Genomic DNA, 21,505 nt, shown 5'->3' on the forward strand with positions numbered 1-21,505 from the left:
CTAGTACACCACTGGCACGGGTGAGATGGTGCCTGGGATGGATCCGATCCAGTTTAATCAACCAACTTACCAGACTGGGATGGATCACATTCCAGTTTAATCAACCAACCAGTTACTGGTAGGTTGGTTGATTAAACTGGATCGGATCCATCCCAGGCACCATCTCACCCGTCCCAGTGCCAGTATACTAGCCCACCCTGGTTCTGTTTGGACAGTTGGACTGGAGAAATGTGCATTTTGGGTTGGATGGGGCAGTTACTGGCAGTACCAGTAACTGCCACCCCCCGGCCCCCCAAATGCACATTTCTCCAGTCCAACTGACTCCAAACACAAACAGAACCGGGCTAGTACACCACTGGGACGAGTGAGATTGTGCCTGGGATGGATCCGATCCAGTTTAATCAACCAACCTACCAGACTGGGATGGACCACAATCCAGTTTAATCAACCAACCAGTTACTAGTAGGTTGGTTGATTAAACTGGATCGGATCCATCCATCCCAGGCACCATCTCACCCGTCCCAGTGCCAGTATACTAGCCCGCCCTGGTTCTGTTTGGAGTCAGTTGGACTGGAGAAATGTGCATTTGGGGGAAGGGGGGGCAGTTACGGGTAGTACCAGTAACTACCCCCCCCCCCCCCAAATGCACATTCCTCCAGTCCAACTGACTCCAAACACAAACAGAACCAGGGCCGCAGGCCGGGCTATTAGTACACTGGGACGGCCCGGACGGGTGAGATGATGCCGGACAAAGTAAGTCAGTGAGTGGGAAACACTGAGAATGGATGGATGGATCATGGATTCATTAACAACAACAACAAAACAAGGCTACTTTCACACTTGCGGCAGGACGGAGCCGGCAGGCTGGTCTCCCTGTCGGATCCGTCCTTCCGCTGTTTCGCTGCTCCGTCCCTATTGACTATAATGAGGACGGGGGCTGAGCTCCGGCGCAGCACGGCGGTGCACGGCGAAAGCCGCCGGACTAAAAAGTCGGACATGCAGGACTTTTTAGTCCGGCGGCTTTCGCCGCGCACCGCCGTGCTGCGCCAGAGCTCAGCCCCTGTCCCATTATAGTCAATGGGGACGGAGCAGCGATACGGCGAAACAGCCGAAGTACGGATCCGACAGGGAGACCAGCCTGCCGGATCCGTCCTGCCGCAAGTGTGAAAGTACCCTAACCAATGAATTATGAACCTAGCAGACTGGGACTTGGCTGGGGGCGGCAGGCCTTCTGACTGTGGGCGGCGGGCCTTCCCTGGCACTGCTGTCACACTGGGCTTGCTGGGCTGTGGCTGGCAAATGCCAATGGTATCCAACAATCTGTATCCGCTTGCTTGATTTTCTTGCTTGCTTTGCTTTTTAGTTGCTCCTTCTCCTTGCCTCATTGCTAATGCCTCCTGGCACTGCTCAGTGCAACTGCTCTGGCCTCTGGGCGAGGGGGCGGAGCCTGTGGCAGACGTGCCTGCCTGTGCCGTGCATGCCGCTGCTGCTCCAGACAGTCTTGAATCTCTTAAAGAGACAGAAGCAGCGGCGCAGGCACAGTCAGCAGCCACCTGCGCCCAGCGGGGCGGCCCCCTCCCTCCAGACCACACTGCAGTCGTAAGTGAGAGACACTCCAATCAACAAGCCGCGGCCGCCTGCGCCCGGCGGGGGGCCCCTTCAACACTTGGCTGCTCACTGCAGACTAGCCGCCCACCCCAGTGAGTAACTTAGTTAAATGTATTTTAATTACATTACATTAGGCCTGGCTGCCTGAGTGTAGTGTCAGTGAGTGTGACAAGTCACTCACAACTGTCTGACAATAAGATAATAGGCCGGGCCGGCGCTAGGGGCCCCCTAAGGAGCGGGGGCCATTGCCCCCCTTGCCTCTATGGTAGCGCCGGCCCTGGCTTTGGGCTCTGAAACTAACGGCACCAATTGCGGGCAAACATAGGGGGGCAAAAATAGAGAATAAAGAAAGCACTGGAACCAGTGATGAGCTAGATCTGTAAAGGTTTACAGTTACAGTTCTGTGAGGACACGGCAGGTCCTCTTTATGTAAACTATTGTCTTACCATAAGACAGGGGCCGAAAGATTCACCTCCGGAATGTCATGCTCCAACATTGATGCTGCTGGACAGTGCAGCCATGTTTAATAGTAGGGCGGTGTGCCGCTCCAGCACGGAAGATATAGAAGTGTCCTCTCCTCTCATTATAAGGCCTCATGCACACAACTGTATGAATTTTGCAGTCCACAAAACGTGTATCCGCAAAATACGGATGACTTCAATCGGCCCGTGGTCCACATTTTGCAGCCAAGAATAGCCAATGTTCTATCTTTTGCAGACTGAACATACAGATGCACAAAGCACACAGATCATTGGTAAAAAAGATAGAACATGTCCTATACTTGGCTGCAAAATGTGGACCACAGGCCCATTGAAGTCAATGGGGCCACAAAAAAAAAAAAGATGCAACATGGACATCATTCGTATTTTGTGGATCGGCAATTTGCAGACCACAAATACATACAGTCGTTTGCATGAGGCCATCTCAGAAGATGGAAGGAGGAGCCCAGCAGGAAAGATAGAAGGAGGGGTCCAACTGAGAAGATGGAAGAAATGGTCCAACTGAGAAGATGAAAGGAGGGGTCAAGCTGAGAAGATGGAAGGAGGGGTCCACATGAGAAGATGGAGGGAGGGGTCCAGCTGAGAAGATGGAAGAATGGGTTCAACTGAGAAGATGAAAGGAGGGGTCCAAATGAGAATATGGAAGGAGTCGTCTGACTAAAAAGATGGAAGGAATGGTCCAACTGAAAAGATGGAAGGAGAGGTCCAACTGAGAAGATGGATGGAGGGTTCCAGCTGAGAAGATGGAAGGAGGGGTCCAACTGAGAAGATAAAAGCAGGAGTCCAATACAGTATAGAATCAGGGGGGTAGCTATAGGGGGTGCAGAGGTAGCAGTCGCTACCGGGCCTGAGGGGGCCCAAAGACCCTTGTGTCGCATAAGAAGATACAGTATAATAGAAAGTGCATGCTGGTCAAAATACACCTCTGACTGGAGGGAAGGGGTTAGGTCAAGAATTAGGCATGGGGGGGCCGTTTCAATTTTTGCCTTAGGCTACTTTCACCCTAGCGTTTTTACTGGATCCGGCAGGGTTCAGTAAAAACGCTTCCATTACTGATAATACAACCATCTGCATCCGTTCTGAACGGATCCGGTTGTATTATCTGTAACATAGCCAAGGCGTATCCATCATGAACTCCATTAAAAGTCAATGGGGGACGGATCCGTTTTCTATTGTGGCAGATTGTGGCAGAGAAAACAGATCCGTACTCATTGACTTGCATTGGGGGTCATGCCGGATCCGTCTTGCTTCGCATCCCAGGACGGAAAGTAAACTACAACATGTTGCGGTTTGCTCTCCGGTATGGGAACGCAACTAAACGGAACGGAATGCATTTTGGAGCATTCCGTTCTGTTCAGTTCAGTTTTGTCCCCATTGACGATGAATGGGGACAAAACTGAAGCTTTTTTTTTTCCGGTATTGAGCCCCTATGACGGATCTCCATACCGGAAAACTAAAACGCTAGTGTGAAAGTAGCCTTAGGCAGCACAAAGGCTATGTGCTTACCTGCCCCTGGTCAGAAAGCACTGAGGGAAGGGGGGCCCAAGCTGAACTCTTGCACCAGGGCCCATGAGCCTTTAGCTACGCCCCTGCTTGTCACCAATAATCTGGTTTCAGCGCCAAGCTCCATTCTTCTCCACTTCCGATCCTCGCTGGAATGGAATGTGATGTGAGCTTGGGGCTGGAAACAGAGTGCCGGTGACAGCTGAGTCTTTTTCTATTAAAACCCTGTACCCTGCATGTGCATATGAAAAAGGGTGCCTGGTCTTGAAAAACCCCTTTAAGCCCTTAAAAGGAAAGTTCTTCATTTTTAGGGCCAAAATTTTATGAAGATTGATTTCTTAGTAGATTTTTAAAGCGCTTGGAGTTCTGTGTTTCTGATATAGAGCTCCTAACCTCCTTTACAGATATACAGTAAAACTTTCCGCCTGAAGTCACCACTAGGGGGCGCTTAGGGGATTACTGCATACAGTGTTCAATGTATAACCAGTTTGCAGTAAGCTCCTTCTATTGGTGGCTGCAGAAAGCCAGAATTGTCATGTAACTCCATGTGTTTGCAATCTCTACCAGAAAAATGATGCACTACCCTAAAAGACAAAGGATATTTATATTTAAAATGTGCATTTAAGGAAGTCTATATATGTATCAAACCAAATCAGAAATCAAAATGTGGAGGGAGAGGGTTTTCAGTTGTACTAGATCCTTTCCCATATTATAGTTTGGTGACAGTCTCAAGGGTTGATGCAGCGTTTTCCACAGCCTGGATGGCGATGGTTAACTGGTGATGGACAAGATCCCAGTCATGTTTGTGGTTGCTTTCGATGGCTGTCTGATAGGCATCTGCAAGACCTGGGAAGGTTGCCACAGAAGAAGAAATCCGGGTGGCCCAGAGGACATGGCTACATATGAAAGACAAACAGGGAACTTTTGTGATTATTACAGTCAGGGAAAACAGATGAAAGACAAGCATGTAGAGCCTTGGTCACAAATTAAAAAAATCCTATCAGGTTCATTACAGTAAGTTTTCAGGACTAGGTCGCCATTGTGCGGCATAATGTTAGGTACACGGAAACCTACTGTATCACTGGAGTGAAACACAGTATGAAAGCATGGTGAGGAATGAGGAGTATTGGTGGACGAAACTAAAAAGCCTGGTGATGTCAATTAGGACCCATGGAAACGGCATGGTGGAAAGACATCTTAACCAGGTTTTGTGAGTCCTTTACCAGGAGTTATGGTGGTCTCGAACTGTAGGCAAAGTGAGCTCAATCCAATCTTATGATAAGATTAACCACAATTCATGGAGATCTCAATCAGTTTAATGGTGATTTTAGTCCGAACACATGGTCTACTCTGCTAGGAGTCAGCACCAACTCAAGTCCTACTGAGCAACTCCAATAAGTTACAAATGAAAAGAGAGATGCTCACTTAAAACAAGCCCTAAAACTCTTTATGTAGCTAGGATCAGGTTGAGGGACGTAACTTGGGATACGCCGCAGTTGTTGTTGGAGGTGACAACAAGCAGCACGTTTTTGGATGGGTATATAGATACAGACCTAGAGCAGCAAACTGAATCCACATGGCTGCTATGTGACCTGTAGAGAGGGCTCTTGGTTGGTCGCATGTCCTTTTGCTATGGGAGCACATTACTTATGTATGACACAGAAGAAAGCCTAGTTACAACTAACCCCTGGCAATTAGCCTGCAGCCGACCATATACCACCAAGGGAACCCATGGCTGTCCACATACCACCAGGGGAACCTGCAGCCATCGACATACCACCAAGGGAACCTGGAGCCATCCACATATCACAAAGGGAACCTGTTGCTGCCCACATACCACCAAGGGAAGCTGCAACTGTCCACATATAACCAAGGGTACCTGCAGCTGTTCACATACCACCAAGGCAACCCGCGGCAGTCCACATACCAACAAGGAAACCTGAAGCTGTCCACATACCACCAAGGGAACCTGTGGCCGTCCACATCCCACCAAGGGAACCTGCTGATACCCACATACCACCAAGGGAACCTGCAGCTGTCCACATACCACCAAGGGAACATGCTGATATCAACATAGCACCAAGGGAACCTATGGCTATCCACATACCACCAAGATATCCTGCAGCTGTCCCCATACCACCAATAGAATCTTAGGCCATCCAAATATTAACCTAGATCAAGACCATCTCCATAGAGTAGTTTACTGCCTGCATGTGACCAAAAAAATTATAATGTACTTAACCAACATTTAAAAAGTAAAAATTGGACCATTCAAGCCCCCCTGAACCCCTAAAACACCCCAGAACGCCAACTTACATAGGCCCTCACCTTTTTTCAAGGCCCAATTCTAAGAATTGTCCTAGGAAAATCAGGACTATTGCCAAGTGTGTTATAGTAATATAGTAATAGTAACTTTAAGCCATAAAAAGCCATAAAATAATGTAATGTCTAGGCAGAAGTGCTAGTGAATTAGAAATAATATATTTATATATAAATAAGGACAATTAATTAGTTCACATGCAGAAGCAGTTGGATAAAGCGGTCTACCTGAAGTACAGTCGGTCTGGAAAAGCAAACTGGTTTAAGAAGGCTCTGTCCAAGAGCATAAGCTGGTCATTAATCATCCGAATCTTCAGTGGCCTAGAAATACAGATAGATCACGTGTACATTAATATATACATGTTACAGCTCCAAAGGCCAAAAAATTATATTTCACAGGTCAACCTTGAACATGAATCGACTATCAGTGTCTAATAGTGGGAGTCTGACCCCTGAGGACCACCACCGAACAGCAGCCAGCTTCCCATTGTCATGGTCTTACCTTCGTTTGACATGTGCTGGCGGCCATCTTGGTTTCTGGGTTTCTTGTAGCCTCCCACCCTGCGGCTTCTCCTTCCCACTGGGAGGAGCTGGATGCCTAGCTCATATATATAGAAGGTCTGTGGCTTCAGTTCCTTGCTTGGTCCTCCTGTGTTCACATGCTTCTAAGACTGCTGCTGCTTCTGGTTCCTGATCCTGGCCTCGTCTGACTACCCCGTTGGTTCCTGATCCTGGCTTCGTCTGACTACCCCGTTGGTTCCTGATCCTGGCTTCGTCTGACTACCCCGTTGGTTCCTGATCCTGGCTTCGTCTGACCACCCTCCTGGTTCCTGACCTCTGTCTACGCAAGACCCTGCTTCGGTTTAGCCATCCGTTTGGACTTTTGCTACGGCTTGATTTCCAATAAAGCCTTCTTATTTCCACTCATCTCTGTTGTACGTCTGGTTCATGGTTCCATGACATTAGGACCAAGCCATGAATTCTGACGGTACAGGGCCATCCTCGCTACCTACGCTGGTTGCCAGACTTGATCAGCAGGATCACCTGTTGGGTCGGTTCGCTGTGGCGTTGCAAACCCTGCTTGAACGCACGGCTCATTTCGCTTCCGTTGCCGATGGGTCGGTTGTCGCTCCTGGGCCCGCTCCTACTGCCGCCCCGGTTGTTGCGCCAGAGTCTACCCCGACACCTGTTGCTGCGCCTGCGGTGTCTCGGGGTATGACCGGTTCTGCCCCCCTTCCACAGCGCTTTGGGGGAGAGCCAACTCAGTGCCGAGGTTTCCTTAACCAGGTGGGCATTTATTTCGAGTTGCTGCCACATGCCTTTCCTACTGAGAGATCAAAGGTGGGCTTCTTGATCTCGCTGCTCTCGGACAAGGCCTTGGCCTGGGCCAGCCCTTTATGGGAGAACAACAATCCGGTGGTTGCCGAGTTTTCCGGTTTTGTTGCTTCTCTTCGGAAGGTATTCGATGTGCCGGCTCGTGCTGCCTCTGCTGCGAAGCTCCTTATGTCCATCAGACAGGGTTCACGATCCGTAGCTGAATACGCCATTGAGTTTCGTACCCTGGCAGCAGAGGTGGGCTGGAATAATGAGGCTCTGGTCGCTGCTTTCTCTCATGGTCTCTCGGATGCCTTGAAGGATGAGGTTGCAGCTAAGGACCTACCAGTGGAGCTCGAGTCTCTTATTTCTTTCCTGATTTTGATTGACACCAGACTCAGGGAGAGACCTTCCTTTAAGGAGAGCCTGCGGAGGTCTCCTAACAGATTGGCGCCTACGTTTGCTGTCCCACCCGTGCCTCCCTCTCCTCCCACGCCTCCTGGGGATGACTTGTCTGGGGGTGAACCCATGCAGCGGGGGTTTGCTCGCCTGTCCGAGGGGGAGAGGGCACTCCGGAGACGCGAGGGCCGATGCATGTACTGTGGTCTCGGTGGGCATTTTCGGTTGGCATGTCCGAACCGTCCGGGAGAACGCTCGCACCTGAGGTCCTGTCGGGGGCAGATCTTGGGTGGAGTCTCCTCGTCCCCGGTTTCCCGTGTTGACAAACCACTGATCACGGTTGTCCTCTCCTGGGTCGGGGGCTCGGTGACGACCCAGGCGTTGGTGGACTCTGGTGCTGGTGGTTTGTTCATTGATAGAGTGTTCGTTGCCGCCAATTCCATTCCTCTGCAGCCTCGAGGTTCCCCACTGGCTCTTGAGGCGATAGACGGCAGACCCCTTCTGCCGCCACACGTGACTCATGAGACCCTTCCAGTGGGGATAGCCATTGGTGCCGTTCACAGAGAGTCGGTCTGTCTCCAGGTTATTTCGTCTCCACACTACTCGGTGGTCTTGGGGTACCCCTGGCTCCAGAAGCATAATCCGACTTTCGATTGGAGATCGGTCGAGATCCTCTCGTGGTCACCGCAGTGTGGGGTTAGTTGCATCCATGGGCCTGTCAAGTTGCTGTGTACTTCCTCGGACTCTCTGTTGCCTCCTGAATACGAAGAGTACCGGGATGTATTCGATAAGGTGCGCGCGGTTGCCCTACCTCCGCACCGCCCATACGATTGTGCCATAGAGTTACAATCCGGTGCCGTTCCTCCTCGTGGCAAAGTCTATCCACTGTCGGTAGCGGAGAATGAGGCCATGGAGGAGTACGTGAGGGAGGCGCTTTCACGCGGACACATTCGCAAATCCTCGTCCCCGGCAGGGGCTGGATTTTTCTTTGTGAAAAAGAAGGGCGGTGAGTTGAGGCCTTGCATCGATTACAGGGGTCTCAATCGCATCACGATCAAGAACGCTTACCCGATACCCTTGATTTCCGAGCTGTTCGATCGCCTCAAAGGGGCCACGGTCTTTACCAAACTCGACCTGAGGGCGGCATATAACCTGGTAAGGATCAAGGCGGGCGATGAGTGGAAGACCGCGTTTAACACCAGGACCGGTCATTATGAATCCTTGGTTATGCCCTTTGGGTTGTGCAATGCGCCCGCAGTCTTCCAGGAATTCATCAACGATGTTTTCCGTGACCTGTTGCAGCAGTGTGTGGTGGTCTATTTGGATGACATCTTGGTATATTCTGAATCCATGGAGGCCCACATTATGGATGTCAGACGAGTGTTGCAACGGTTACGAGAGAACAGGCTGTTCGGTAAGCTTGAGAAATGCGAATTTCACCGATCCCAGGTAACCTTCTTAGGTTACATCATTTCCGCTGAGGGGTTCTCCATGGATCCTGAGAAGGTTTCGGCTGTCTTACAGTGGCCCCAGCCCAGGTGGTCTCCGTGCCCTGCAGCGCTTTTTGGGCTTCGCCAATTATTATCGGAAGTTCATCAGGGACTTTTCCATGCTAGCCAAGCCTCTCACGGATCTGACCAGGAAGGGCAGTAATTTCCAGGTCTGGCCGCTCGAGGCCATCCGAGCTTTTGAGGCTCTAAAGTCCGCCTTTGTGTCGGCTCCGATTCTGTCGCATCCCAACCCTGGGTTGCCCTTTGTCCTCGAGGTGGACGCGTCTGAGACGGGAGTAGGCGCCCTTCTGTCTCAGCGTAGAACACCAGAGGGTCCTCTGCTTCCCTGTGGGTTTTACTCCCGGAAACTGTCTTCCGCGGAGTGCAACTATCAGATTGGTGACAGGGAGTTATTGGCCATCGTGCAGGCCCTTAAAGAATGGAGGCACTTGCTCGAGGGCTCGGTGGTTCCGGTTCTCATCCTGACGGACCACAAGAATCTGACCTACCTTTCTGAGGCCAAGAGATTGACACCACGTCAGGCCAGATGGGCTCTGTTCTTGTCACGTTTTAATTACGTGGTCTCCTACCTACCCGGTTCCAAGAACATCAGAGCGGATGCCTTATCACGGCAGTACTCCGAGCTGTCCGGGGAGGAGTCGATTCCGACTTCGGTCATACCTCCGAATCAGATCCTGGCCGCCATTCGCACCAGCCTGACCTCTCCCCTGGGTGAGCAGATTTTGGCGGCTCAATCTGGTGCTCCCTCTGGGAGACCCAACGGCAGGTGTTTTGTGCCTGAGGAGTTGCGCACTCGGTTGTTGCGAACCTACCATAACTCCAAGGCCGCGGGGCATCCTGGAAAGAACCAGCTGTCCTGGGCTGTTTCACGTCTGTTCTGGTGGCCTTCTCTACGTTCCGACATCGCCGCATATGTAGCGGCATGCTCCGTTTGTGCCCAGAGTAAGTCCCCTCGGCACCTTCCGTTGGGCCTTTTGCAACCCATAGCCACCGGGGAGCGCCCATGGTCACACCTGGGGATAGATTTCATTGTGGACCTCCCTGCATCCCGAGGCCATACGGTCATTCTCATGATTGTGGACCGGTTTTCCAAAATGTGCCACTGTGTTCCTCTCAAGAAGTTACCCTCTGCACAAGAGTTGGCCACGATTTTCGCCAGGGAGGTCTTCCGGTTGCACGGTTTGCCCAAGGAGATTGTGTCGGATCGGGGGAGTCAGTTTGTGTCCAGGTTCTGGCGCGCCTTTTGCTCCCAGTTGGGGATTCATCTCTCTTTCTCCTCGGCCTACCACCCTCAGTCCAATGGGGCCGCAGAACGATCTAATCAGGCCTTGGAGCAATTCCTTCGTTGCTATGTCTCCGATCACCAAGACAATTGGGTTGACCTCCTGCCTTGGGCTGAGTTTGCCAGGAACACGGCGGTGAACTCTTCCTCTGGGACGTCTCCCTTCATGGCCAATTATGGGTTCCAACCTGCCGTGTTACCGGAGGTATTCTCTCCCCAGGATACTCCGGCTGTGGAGGATCACCTTTCCGTCCTACGTGCTTCTTGGGTACAGATCCAGAGGTCCCTTGAGGTCTCTGCGCAGCGCCAGAGACTCCAGGCTGATCGCAGACGAGCGCCCGCTCCTTCCTACCAGGTCGGAGACCGTGTATGGTTGTCCACCCGCAACCTCAACCTTCGAGTGCCCACTCCCAAGCTGGCGCCTCGCTTTGTTGGTCCCTTCCGAGTGCTTCGCAGGGTAAACCCGGTAGCCTATGCCCTTGCGCTTCCTCCTGGCATGCGGATCTCCAACGTGTTTCATGTCTCCCTGTTGAAGCCGTTGGTGTGTAATCGTTTCACTTCCTCGGTTCCTCGGCCCCATCCGGTCCAAGTGGGCAATCGTGAGGAATATGAGGTGAGCAATATCCTGGACTCACGCCTGGTCCGCGGTCGGTTGCAGTTTTTGGTCCATTGGCGTGGTTATGGTCCAGAGGAGCGTTCCTGGGTTCCCTCCGCAGATGTCCATGCTCCTGCTTTGCTCCGAGCCTTCCACGCACGCTTCCCTCAGAAACCGTTCCTTACTCCGCGGAGGAGGGGCCCTTGAGGGGGAGGTACTGTCATGGTCTTACCTTCGTTTGACATGTGCTGGCGGCCATCTTGGTTTCTGGGTTTCTTGTAGCCTCCCACCCTGCGGCTTCTCCTTCCCACTGGGAGGAGCTGGATGCCTAGCTCATATATATAGAAGGTCTGTGGCTTCAGTTCCTTGCTTGGTCCTCCTGTGTTCACATGCTTCTAAGACTGCTGCTGCTTCTGGTTCCTGATCCTGGCCTCGTCTGACTACCCCGTTGGTTCCTGATCCTGGCTTCGTCTGACTACCCCGTTGGTTCCTGATCCTGGCTTCGTCTGACTACCCCGTTGGTTCCTGATCCTGGCTTCGTCTGACCACCCTCCTGGTTCCTGACCTCTGTCTACGCAAGACCCTGCTTCGGTTTAGCCATCCGTTTGGACTTTTGCTACGGCTTGATTTCCAATAAAGCCTTCTTATTTCCACTCATCTCTGTTGTACGTCTGGTTCATGGTTCCATGACACCCATTTATTGTTTACACGCTGTGCCTGGTACTGAAGCTCAGTCCTATCCAAGTGAAAGGGACTGAGAAGTAGTACCAGGAACAGCCACACTGGTATGTGCACTACTGTGCCTGTGTAATCAATGAAGGCCGGGGGGGGGGGCATACATAGAAATCATACACAGATTACACATACATTGTACTGGTATAGATGGTGTATCTGTAGATACCAGTACATTATGAATGGAAAAAATATTATTGAGGCTTTTAGAAAAAATCCTTCCATGGACTATAGTTAAGCCTGTTGCTTAACTGGTACGGGTTCTGCTTCCTTATACAGTTTGAGACTGGGTTGTGACAATCTGGGAAAAAAGATCATGAAAGTTTAATATACAAGGGTATCCTGAAGGCCTATCCCCCTTTAAGTCAGAGTTCCAAGACTCCAAAGGAGAGGCTCAGAAATGGAGAGGGGCTGAACGGTAACTCTCTAGAGAAGAGCAGGGACTCATCCTTGTCCTAGGTGGGCTCTACAGCAACTGTGTGGTCTGTCTCCATTGACAGTATGGCACAATGCAGCCTCTCCATACAGTGATTGGTAAGGTTAGACTGATGGTCTAAGGATAGGACATCTGTGTTTAAAGGGGTTGTCCACCTTTGAAATCCTTTTGGGCAGCCTCCCTACCAGACATGTGGAGCAAGGTATGCTTCCCTCCTCAGGTCCGGCAGGGTTGGGGGCTGCCCAAAAGGGTTATGATAGGGAATAAGGGTCTAATTGGCAGGGGTCCGATGGCTGGTGTCCTTGCTCATCACGAGGACTGGGTTCTCCTATTTGAATGGAGTGATGGACACATGAGCATGCTGCTGCTTCATTCAACTTTGTGGGGTTGTCGAAGATAGCCGAGCTCTTGTACTCGGTCCCATAGTCCTGAATGAAGCAGAAACATGCATGTCTACCACTCTTCAATCAAAGGGAGGAACACATCCCCCATTCTCTTGACTGTCGGGTGCTCATGTAGTCAGACTCCCACCCCTATCTTGTAATGGGACAACCCCTTTAAGTGAATTGGATTGAACTGCAATCTCAAGCTAGGCCACTATACAATAGATAGTACGAAGAAGCTAGAGCGCTCTTCCCAGCACCGCAGACCCTTCAAACAGCTGATCGTAGGGGGCCCTCACCAATCAGATATTGTGACTTATCCTAAGAATAAGTAATTCATAGTTAAACCCCAGAAATCCAATTTAAATTTTGTATATACAGTCATGTGAAAAAATTAGGACACCCTTTGAAAGCATGTGGTTTTTTGTAACATTTTTAATAAAAGGTTATTTCATCTCCGTTTCAACAATACAGAGAGATTAAAGTAATCCGACTAAACAAAGAAAACTGAAGAAAAGTCTTTTCAAGATCTTCTGTAAATGTCATTCTACAAAAATGCCTATTCTAACTGAGGAAAAAGATAGGACACCCTTGCCCCTAATAGCGAGTGTTACCTCCTTTGGCTGAAATAACTGCAGTGAGACGGTTCTTGTAGCCATCTACCAGTCTTCGACATCGGTCTGAGGAAATTTTACCCCACTCCTCAATGCAGAACTTTTTCAGCTGTGAGATGTTTGAGGGGTTTCTTGCACGTACAGCCCTTTTCAAGTCACCCCACAGCATCTCAATGGGATTCAAATCTGGACTTTGACTTGGCCATTCCAGGACTCTCCATTTCTTCTTTTTCAGCCAATCTTCGGTTGATTTACTAGTATGTTTTGGGTCATTGTCATGTTGCATGGTCCAGTTCCGCTTCAGCTTTAATTTTCTAACTGATGGTCTCACATGTTCTTCAAGCACCTTCTGATACACAGTAGAATTCATCGTGGATTCTATGATGGTGAGCTGACCAGGTCCTGCTGCAGCAAAGCAGCCCCAAACCATGACACTTCCACCTCCATGCTTCACAGTTGGTATGAGGTTCTTTTCTTGGAATGCTGTGTTTGGTTTACGCCAAACATGTCCTCTGCTGTTGTGTCCAAATAATTCAATTTTGGACTCATCTGTCCAAAGAACATTATTCCAGAAGTCCTGGTCTTTGTCAACTTTATTTCTGGCAAATGTCAGTCTGGCCTCGATGTTTCTCTTGGAAAGCAAAGGTTTCCTCCTTGCACACCTCCCATGCAAGTTAAACTTGTACAGTCTCTTTCTGATTGTAGAGGCATGTACTTCTACATCAACAGTAGCCAGAGCCTGCTGTAGTTCTCGAGATGACACTTTAGGGTTTTTGGAGACCTCTTTTAGCATCTTGCGGTCTGCTCTTGGGGTGAACTTGCTGGGGCGACCAGTCCTGGGCATGTTGGCAGTTGTTTTGAAAGCCCTCCACTTGTAGACTATCTTCCGGACAGTGGAATGGCTGATTTCAAAATCTTTTGAGATCTTTTTAAATCCCTTCCCAGACTCATAGGCTGCTACAATCTTTTTTCTGAAGTCCTCTGACAGCTCTTTTGCTCTCACCATGGTGCTCACTCTCACTTCAACAGTCAGGAGCACACCAAACTAAATGTCTGAGGTTTAAATAGGGCAAGCCTCATTCAACATGCAGAGTAACGATCTACTAATTATGTGCACCTGGTGTGATATACCTGTGTGAGATCTGAGCCAATTTAAGAGGGAATACATGTGAGGGTGTCCTATCTTTTTCCTCAGTTAGAATAGGCATTTTTGTAGAATGACATTTACAGAAGATCTGGAAAAGACTTTTCTTCAGTTTTCTTTGTTTAGTTGGATTACTTTAATCTCTCTGTATTGTTGAAACGGAGATGAAATAACCTTTTATTAAAAATGTTACAAAAAACCACATGCTTTCAAAGGGTGTCCTAATTTTTTCACATGACTGTATTTCCATTGCAAAACTGAGATAAAATAAGAGTCAGTACCGTGGTGACACAGTGCCCCTAGTGGCCACCGGAAATTAGTCCTGTGTGTAAATGTAATCTTAATACTCGGTATTTCTGTCAATGTGCATTTGGTGACGGTCTAACCCCCAAAAAAAAAAAAAAAAGGACATAAATATTTATTCCCAGATTGTCCCTTTAAAAATAATTCACGTTTATTTAAAGGAAAGGACTCATATAAATCAGCGCATTACATTCATATGACACTTACGTCTTATTTACATCTGCTAGACTTTTAATGGACTCTTCCAAAGACTCGGCTGCGGCCTTAAATCGATTAGTGGCCCGCTTTAACGGCTCTGTAAAACATAATGAATCGTTTTAGAGGGGGATGAACATGAAAAATAGCAACACTCACATTTTTTATTTTGGTTTTTTAACACTTTCATGCGAGATACATAATGTGAAAATTTCATAGTTTGGATGCAGAGATACTAATTATGTGTAGTATTTAAAAAAAATCTTTTTTCAATAAAAAAAATACATTTGGTAAGATAATTTTTTTTTTACTTTCCTACAAAATTTATTGATTTGTTTTACAATTATTTTTCATTTCATTACAGGACTCAAACATGTGATAGTTTAAACCCTACTATAGTACCCTAACATACTTCTCCATTGCAGTGTAATAGGCCTGTCAGTGCTTTACTGACAAGCAGCTTATTGGGTCCGACCTTAGGTAGGACCTAAAAGGCTCCAGTACATAGCAGACAGTGGCTTTTCTTAGTCTCTCTGATGACAACCTATTAGCATTAGAGATTAGCAAATTTCTTGAAATTCATTTCGGGTCTTATTCTTAACGGATCAGTTAGAAAATTTGACGACAAAGACATTCAATGCAAAGACAGCAATAGTATATGTAGCTATGGGTAAACGAGTGGTTGACTTTAAAAACACTGCTTCATCATATTTATGCTTTTTCAAATTAAAAAACATTCCAAAAAAGGGTTCCTTATTCAGGGCAGATGCCTGCCCATGTTTAACCCCTTAATGACCGGGCGATTTTCCATTTTTTTCCATCCTTCCTAAATCTGGGAGTAAAACTTTTTTATTTTTCCATTCACAAAGGGGGACTTGTTTTTTTCAGGACAAGTTGTACTTTCTAATGGTACCATTTACGGTTGCACACAATGTAGTGGGACGCAGGAAAAAAATTCTAAATGGGAAAGAATTATAAAAAAAAAAAAAACACAATTCCATCAAGTTTTATGGGTTTTGCTTTTACAGCGTTTCCTATGCGGTAAAACTGACCTGTATTTTCATTATATGGGTCAGTATGATGACGATTAGAGATGAGCGAATTTCATATTTTGAAATTCGTTCACACTTCGTTTGGTGGTAAAAGGTGAATTGCGTTATGGATTCCGTTACCACCGAGTCCTCTCCTGCATAACGGAAACGGGACAGATCTGTTTTGCAACCCATAGACTTCTATTATGGCGGAATGAATAACGGAATGCCTCTAAAGGCATTCCGTCATAGAATTGCGTTATGGTCCGTGGTAACGGAATCCATAATGCAATTCACCTTTTACCACCAAACGAAGTTTGAACGAATTTCATAAGAGGAAATTCGCTCATCTCTAATCACAATAATACCACATATATATATATATTTTTTTGTGTTTTAATACTGAAAAAAAATAAAAACTGAAAAAAAGGTTTTCTTTGCATCGCCATGATCTTACTCCGACGCCCATGATGTTTATTTTTTAATTGTTTATGTATTTTATTTTAATGTTGGGGAAAGGGGGCTGATTTAAATTTTAATATTTTTTTTATATTTTTCTAAACATTTGTAACTTTTTTAAAAGGGAACTATAACAAGCAATCATTAGATTGCTTCTCTCATAGACTCCAATGCATTAGCATTGGAGTCTATGAGAATTGCACCAAGTTCCTATGGACACATGGCACACAGGCAGGCTTTACATAGGAACTAATGTGCGGCAGCCTCGTTTTACTCAGGAGGACTGAGGCTGCCGCACACTACATCCAGCTACCCCGATCCTAGGGGGAGCCGGTGCATGGCCAGGAGTGCACGCTCCCGGTTTTTATCCTCACAGATGTCGTGGTCACATTTGACCACGGCATCTCAGGGGTTAAATGTGTGCAATCATTGTAATTGTTGATCGCATACATTAGCTCCGAGTGCCTGCTGTCTAAATACATACACAGTGGTAACAGAAAAAAACAGTGACTTGTTTTGAAAAAAACTATCCAAAAATAATACCTTAACGGGGCAGATGCCTACCTCTTTTTATACACATGGTAGTATCGGAGGAAACTTTTTAACCCCTTAGATGCCACTGTCAATAGCGATCACGGCATCTAAGCTGTGGCATACAATTGGCATCTGTCCCCCGTTGGCACCCCATGAATGAGATTGCGGGGTGCCGATGTCTGTACACGTCAGCATGGGGTCTAATGAAGGTCCCGGGCCTGCCTATAGGGTTTCCCTTTAGGCTTCGACTCTCTGGCGCACCCTTATGGTGCCTGTCTGTATAACACAGACAGTGTAATGCATTGGACAGCATAAGAGTACAATGCCAACGCCGCAAAAGTCATAATGTTAAAAACTCAGTGGCAGTATTGCTGTTTTTTTCCTTCCTCCAGAAACAGTTAATAAAAGTTAATCAGTAAGTTATGTGTACCCTAAAATGATGCCAGTAAAAATCGACTGAAAAATAAAAAAGTGTTATAGCCCATGGAAGGCGACACTGAAAAAATTAAAAAAATCTCTTGGTCATTAAAAGGGTTTTTCCTAAAAATGTTATTGATGACTTTGCTCAGGTTAGGTCATCAATAGAGATGAGCGAATTGACTTCGGATGAAACATCCGAAGTCAATTCGCATAAAACTTCGTTCTAATACTTTACGGAGCAGGAGCTCCGTACAGTATTAGAATGTATTGGCTAAGATGAGCCAAAGTTATTGCTTTGCAAAGTCTCGCAAGACTTCGCAAAATAACTTCATGAATTAATTTGTACTGTAAAAAAACATTTCCCGAACTCGGGTTCGGTTCCAAGTGGTACCTCCAAGTGGTACGAAGCAATAACTTCGGCTCATCGGAGCCAATACATTCTAATACTGTACGGTGCTCCTGCTCCATACAGTATTAGAACAAAGTTTTATGCGAATCGACTTTGGATGTTTCATCCGAAGTCGATTCGCTCATCCCTAGTCATCAATATCAGATCGGTGGGATTCTGACTCCCGGGACCTCCTCCGATCAGCTGTTGGGAGAGGCCGGGCATTCTGTAAATGCTGCAGCCTCTTCCTGTCACCATACATCGGTCACGTGGCCTAGTTTCAGCTCATCCCATTGAAGCGATGCAATACCAAGCATAGCCACTATAAAATGTACAGCGCTGTGCTTCTAAAGCTTCCGGGGAGCCAGCTACACTCACCAGAGCTCAGTTGAGAGTGGCGGTTCCCTGTAACAGCTGATCGGGACTGTCGGGACTCAGACCACCGCCAATAATGACGACCTATCCTGAGGATAGGACATCATTATCCATTCCTGGATAACCCCTTTAAGACCCAAAACAGGCTGGTTACTAAGGGGTTAAAATAGTTGTCTTGTGTGTCTTATTACTGTGTCACATTTGTGGCTAAGCTCACAACGGCGGTTCTCCTTCACAGCTAGCACACAGCCTGATAGACCTGCCAATATTCTCACTTCTGATTGGATGTTGGGCTCACTGCAAAGCATTGTGGGCAAGACCGCTGGGCAGGGTCCCGCCGGGGGTCATGTGATCCTCCCTGCCCTGTTTTCCTCACTACGGTACTGAATTTTAAATGTAAAATGGCGGGAGCTGTTTTGCTCAATTCATCAGAAGCCAAAACTTGAGATTCATTTTGGAAGAAGAATTTTTGTGAAATAGATGACGGATCCATTTTGGATCACAGGGGAACAGTGGGCTTACAGAGGGAGCTCAGTGTGTACTGGAACTGGATCACATGGGTAAGGTCTGGGACTTTGGACCACCATTGACTTTGGCAATAAGGCTACGTTCACATGGGATGTAAGTCTTCTGTACTGACACATACGGTAGTAATGATAATGTGAGTATTATAGGAGTATTAGAACCTTACCTAGAGACATGCCATGCTTGTTGAGATTGGTTTGGAAGCTCTCCGCTTGCCTATAAAACTCATCCAGAGTTTCTCCATAGTCTCTCGCCCCCAGTGGCAGGATGAGGCTGTCTGACAGCCGCAGCAGGATGTTCCCGGCAGTACGTGCCACCGTCTGATGGCTTGTAAAACCTACAAGTGAAAACCAGACATACCTGGTGACATTTTCCCTAGATTTGGATATAAAAGATGATGTCTCACATAAAATATTCTACAGTTTTCAAACCAGCACCTAGATCTGAATACTTTTTTAATTGCATGTAAATAAAACTGAGATGGCCACACATTTTCAGTTTCATCGTCAGGTCTTTAAAGGCTATGGACACCTTCTTAGGATTTTATTCACTTTGGGTTAAAAAAAAAATTTCAAGTATTTTTTCTTTATTTAAAATATTCAGCCATTTCTGAGTTACATGGGTTAAACATCAGTTTGTTTGCAAGCTGTGTAGCTCTTATCTCCGGCCTCCTGACCTCATAAACACTCATTATAGCTAATTTCTTATCAAACTAAGAATATAGCTGGAATAAGTGCTTATGAGGTCAGGAGATCAGAGATCTGAGCTACACATAGGTTGTCAGATAGAAGAAAACAGACTGTGACAGCTTGAAAACAAACTCATTTTTAACCCCTATATCTCAGAAACGGCTGAACATTCTTAACCAATTGAAACTGTACAGGCAATCCATTGATTTCAGTCGGACCCATGTAGTGAACTACCTGTGGCAACCCCTTTAAGAGGCTCTGTAAAAATAAAAGCTGCACTTTGGTTGCTACGGGTAGAAATACCATTATGGCTACATCCAATGACACTGCCTGCATCACAACCGATGAAAGTGAATGTAATCGCATGGTGACATACAAAACAACAGTCGCCACAGCTCCAAGCCTGCTGGTCACAACAAACATGATCATGCTTACTTGCATCAGCTACACTGCAGGCAGCATCGCTGGAGCTTAAAGGGGTTGCGTCATCTCAGACAATGGTGGCATATCGCTAGGATATGCCCCCACTGTCCTATAGGTGCGGGTCCCACTGTCGGGCCCTGCAAAGTGGTGGCTGGAGGACTCAGGTTCGGCCACCACCAAATGCTCTCCCCATAGAATTAAATAGCAGCGTGCTGGGTATGACTGGCTGCCGCTCCCATTCACTTCTATGGGCCTGATGGAAATACCCGAGCCAGCGCTCTGCTATTTTCGGCAGCCCCATAGAAAATGAATGGAGGGCGGCTGCGCATGCACAGTGCACCCTCCGCCACTTTCGGGGCACCGTTCTCAATATAGGTGTGGGTCCCAGCGGTGGGACCCGCACTAATCAGACAATGAGGACATATCCTAGCGATATGCCCCCATTATCTGAGATGACACAACCCCTTTAAGGAGTACTCTTCGCTTCTAGTTGGGCACTGGGAAGTGACAACCCAACTAGGGGACACAAAATGGTTATCACGCTTTGGCCTAAAGGTTTTCAAGGATCATGCACTTGAGTGTATTAAAGGGGTTGTCCAGAACGAATTATTATATATTTTTTTTAAAGGGGCCAAAATGGGTTAAAATTGCCTCATTAATCCCTCCCTCTGCCATTCTGACACTGCCACCTCAGCCAATCAATGGCAGGACACCTCGCAGGAAGGTGACAGCCTGTGCAGCCAGGACCAGGAAGAGGACAGCAGTGGGAAATGTAGCAGCCTCAGAACAACCCTGGGTCTATGCTGAACCGAACACTGAACTTAACTATAGTGACCTACCTACAGACCCACTGTAGTGCCGAGGGTGGTCCAGGGTATGCAGTCATAACACCAATACCAAAATGTGGTGTATTATGGCTGTACAGCTTTAATTATGATATTTCACTGTATTATGTAATTCATAGGGAATGTATACATTTACCTGGGTCTATAAATTTAGATGCATAATCAAAAGTGTCGAAAGCTGTGTGGTAGGCAGGATATATACGAGCTGAGGTCACCCTCTGTAGGTTTAGGAGAGAAAAAATATATAAACTAGTGCAAAATATCCCCAGAAACAGACAGTATTATAGTAGTTATATTCTTAACCAAATTTCTTTTTATTCAAAGAATAAGGCATATCAATCGATCACAAACCATCGTAGCATCACTGGCAAAGCATAACCACAAATCGGCCATGGACGTGACCACAATTGCATGTCAGTGCAACACATGTTGTTCAAAATGAGACATCAAATGTGACAGACAATAAAAATCATATATAACACAAATAAGAGGAAAAGAGAGGGGAAGGAAGGGAACGGGAGGGAAGGGGGGGTTGTAGGGGAGTTTTCCCCAACTCCGTCAGGGGAACTTCCTATATGTCTTCCAGGGTGACCAGATTTTCAGAAAGCGGGAACGTGTGCAAGATTCCCAATGGGCCAGCTCTTCAAACCTGTAGATCTGATCCACCTTATCCCTCCACATCGAAACAGTGGGAGGTTCAGTATCCTTCCAAAGCAGCGGGATGAGCAGTCTCGCCGCCGTGATGAGCATAGTAGGAAGATCAGATCTACAGGGGGAAAGCGAGTCATTAGGGCACCAAAGCAGGATCAGTTTAGGATCCAGCTTAACCTGCTTAGCACACACCTCATTTATCAGAGCTTCTATACTAGTCCAGAACGCTTTAATCTTTTCACAGTGCCACCAAATGTGTGACAGAGAGCCTACGTCTTTTCTACACCTCCAGCACTCACTTGGGAAGTCTGCATTAAGCCTATGCAA

The 21,505-nt window shown here is 47.4% G+C and overlaps 1 protein-coding gene across 1 annotated transcript in view; it reads right to left on the reverse strand.

Annotated features, from left to right (window-relative positions):
- Positions 1-3,718: 3,718 nt before the first annotated feature.
- Positions 3,719-21,505, reverse strand: part of LOC122924214 (aminopeptidase NAALADL1-like) — a gene marked incomplete at its 5' end in the record, with an annotated part of 54,152 nt that continues 36,365 nt past the window's right edge. The window contains 5 exons of the mRNA XM_044275133.1: positions 3,719-4,507; positions 6,159-6,251; positions 14,851-14,938; positions 18,737-18,907; positions 20,664-20,745. Of these exons, the coding sequence (XP_044131068.1) occupies positions 4,321-4,507; positions 6,159-6,251; positions 14,851-14,938; positions 18,737-18,907; positions 20,664-20,745 (621 nt within the window). The remainder of the gene's footprint in view (positions 4,508-6,158; positions 6,252-14,850; positions 14,939-18,736; positions 18,908-20,663; positions 20,746-21,505) is intronic.

This window comes from Bufo gargarizans, unplaced genomic scaffold (genome assembly GCF_014858855.1).
Source record: "Bufo gargarizans isolate SCDJY-AF-19 unplaced genomic scaffold, ASM1485885v1 original_scaffold_902_pilon, whole genome shotgun sequence".
Taxonomy (NCBI): Eukaryota; Metazoa; Chordata; class Amphibia; order Anura; family Bufonidae; genus Bufo; species Bufo gargarizans.